At 35.1% G+C, this 2,607-nt stretch overlaps 1 protein-coding gene across 1 annotated transcript; it reads right to left on the bottom strand.

The window, feature by feature from the left end:
- On the bottom strand, positions 1-996 carry LOC121871302 (dynein regulatory complex protein 9-like). The gene has a single exon (XM_042373520.1). The coding sequence runs from the start codon at positions 994-996 to the stop codon at positions 1-3; it is 996 nt and encodes a 331-aa protein (XP_042229454.1).
- Between the last annotated feature and the right edge of the window lie 1,611 nt (positions 997-2,607).

Here is a 2,607-nt window from a genome sequence, read left to right as displayed (position 1 = left end):
TTACTTTTTCAAAGGTTTATTTTTCTTGTTCTTTTTCTTGATTCCTGAGCTCATTCCTCGCCTCACCATACAGCCTTTCCACCAAGCCTGTATTTTGGACGCAGCTCGATAGTGCAGTTCCTCTTCCTCTTTTCTCAGCCGTTCAATCTCTTGCTCGGCCTCGTATTCTCTCACGACGCCCCAATACTCGTCGTACTTCTGTATTACCTCATTCAAGTCTTTCTTCTTACTCTGAACCTCTGCTTGCCATTTAGCTACCTCTTCTTTCTTCCTCTGGGTGTCTACATTGAATTTCTCCTTCCACTCCAGTATTCTAGTCTCGAGTTTAGCACAGCTCTCCTTCAAGAAGGCTGTCAGGGCGTCATGCACACGTATTTCTTGAGGAATTTCACGTCCTACCTTTGCAATCTCCTTACAGATACTCTGTTCCTCTTGTTCTATTCGAAACTGAAGATTCTCTATCTGAACTTTGGCCACTTTTTTCTCATAAGCTTCTCGTTTTGGATTTAATCTTTTTGCATCATTAATGGCAGTTAGTAGATTAGCAATTTCTTGATCTTTTGCCTGAATTACTTTGTGTGTGTCCTGTTTCACATGTCTGAGGTCCTTCTGAAGTCCGTGTAGCCTATTGCTTTTTTTAAAATGTTTGGCCTTCCATTTCTGTCCTTGAAGCAAAGCAATAAAATCTGCTTTTTTCTTGTGGTCATCTTTTTCAAACACAATAAATTTTTCCAAACAAGTGAAGCTTTGTTTATCAGCCAGTTCATCTGCTAAATCACATAACACTTTTTCTATGAAATCAATATCATCATGTAATTTCTTGAGTGCAAGATCATGACCACGTTTATCATTTATATTTTCAGTAAATTCATCTTCATCCACATTGGCAGGTTTATGAGGACAACCTGGTAACAGTTTCCTTATAACACCCAACCTGAGAGCAGTTTTCCTAGAAATTCTACTAAATTTAATACCAGTGTTATGTTCCAACGTCATTTCTTTAGTGTCCCCCTTCTAATAATTAGTTAATGCCCCAAATTTATACAATGTTGTTGTGCTTAAAGATAAATATATGTTCACTATGCCAGGAGCTACTCAACTGAATGGTTGCTATGACAACATGTAAACAATCTCCATAGCAATGGGTTACTATAAAGAAAATGGGAATTCAATCAAGAAGCACAAACTCAAATAATTATATATATATATATATATATATATATATATATATATATATATATATATATATATATATATATATATATATATATATATATATATATATATATATATATATATATATATATATATATATATATATATATATATATATATATATATATATATATATATATATATATATATATATATATATATATATATATATATATATATATATATATATATATATATATATATATATATATATATATATATATATATATATATATATATATATATATATATATATATATATATATATATATATATATATATATATATATATATATATATATATATATATATATATATATATATATATACAGTGACCTCGTTGCTTGAACTCAATCCGTTCCAGAAGATTGGATTTAGATTAACAAAAGGATTAGTTAACGAAACCATTGTTTCAATGGGTTTTTGGGTAATTGGTTCCAGCTCACCGAAAATTTCCGAAGTTCAACAAAAATGGTAGAAAAGTTCACTTACTTTGAGGTGTGTATGTAGAAGGCTCCTGGATGATGATGATGATGATGGGATTTAGAATGGGGGTGGAGGAGAAGGAAGAAGAAGGCATTGGGGTGGAAGAGAAGTCACCCCATGGCGCCATTTCACCCATAAAATTTTAGCTCTCTTGGTGTAATTCAAGATTATTTTCTTTAAATCAACACTGCACTGCATTATATATTGTCAATATGTAAAATATATTTCAAAATTACCAATAATTTGCTTGGAAACACAGAAAAAAAGCATTTAGTTGAAGAGAGTCTCAAGCAAGATGTTACCTCCAGTGAAAACAGAGAGAGACTAACGCCTGTTTGCTGTGTTAAGAGGCTGGATGCCGGGCATTAAACTAGTCACTTTACCTTCAATTATGTTCAATAATTGTTAAAATGGCTAAAAAATTGAAGACAGTATTACCCCGCCTAACGCGGTTTCACTTAGCGCATTTTACCGTATACGCGGTGCCTTGCCAGAGCTGAACTTTCACTTAACACGGATTTTTCCACATATACACGTTAGTGTCCGGCTCGAGACTCTATTTTTAGATTTGCCCCACGCGCCACCCGCCGTTTCTGCCTGCTTCAGCCTCTCCTTTGGGCAAGCGTCCGCAAGGTTGAGCAGTGTGTGTCTTTGTTGCTATCACTGACGCCATATGATGCATCGGATCTGTGATTATGGTCCTCACTTCTGCTGCTAGCTAATTGGCTTAAACTATTATGGCGTGACCACCCGGGGAGGAGGAGGAGGAGGAGTGAAAGACGATGCTTGACCTAGCTGCAGTTCATCTCTCGGCCACACTGTGTAACGAAGATCCATTGTTCCGGAAAATGGCTTCCGGTGACCACCGCCACCAGAGAGAGATCTTCTTACCAGCATGCATACTGA

The sequence above is a fragment of the Homarus americanus genome, unplaced genomic scaffold, assembly GCF_018991925.1.
Source record: "Homarus americanus isolate GMGI-L3 unplaced genomic scaffold, GMGI_Hamer_2.0 scaffold45698, whole genome shotgun sequence".
NCBI lineage: Eukaryota > Metazoa > Arthropoda > Malacostraca > Decapoda > Nephropidae > Homarus > Homarus americanus.
Note: the sequence above shows the minus strand (reverse complement) of the source record. Positions and strands in the feature narration are given on the sequence as shown.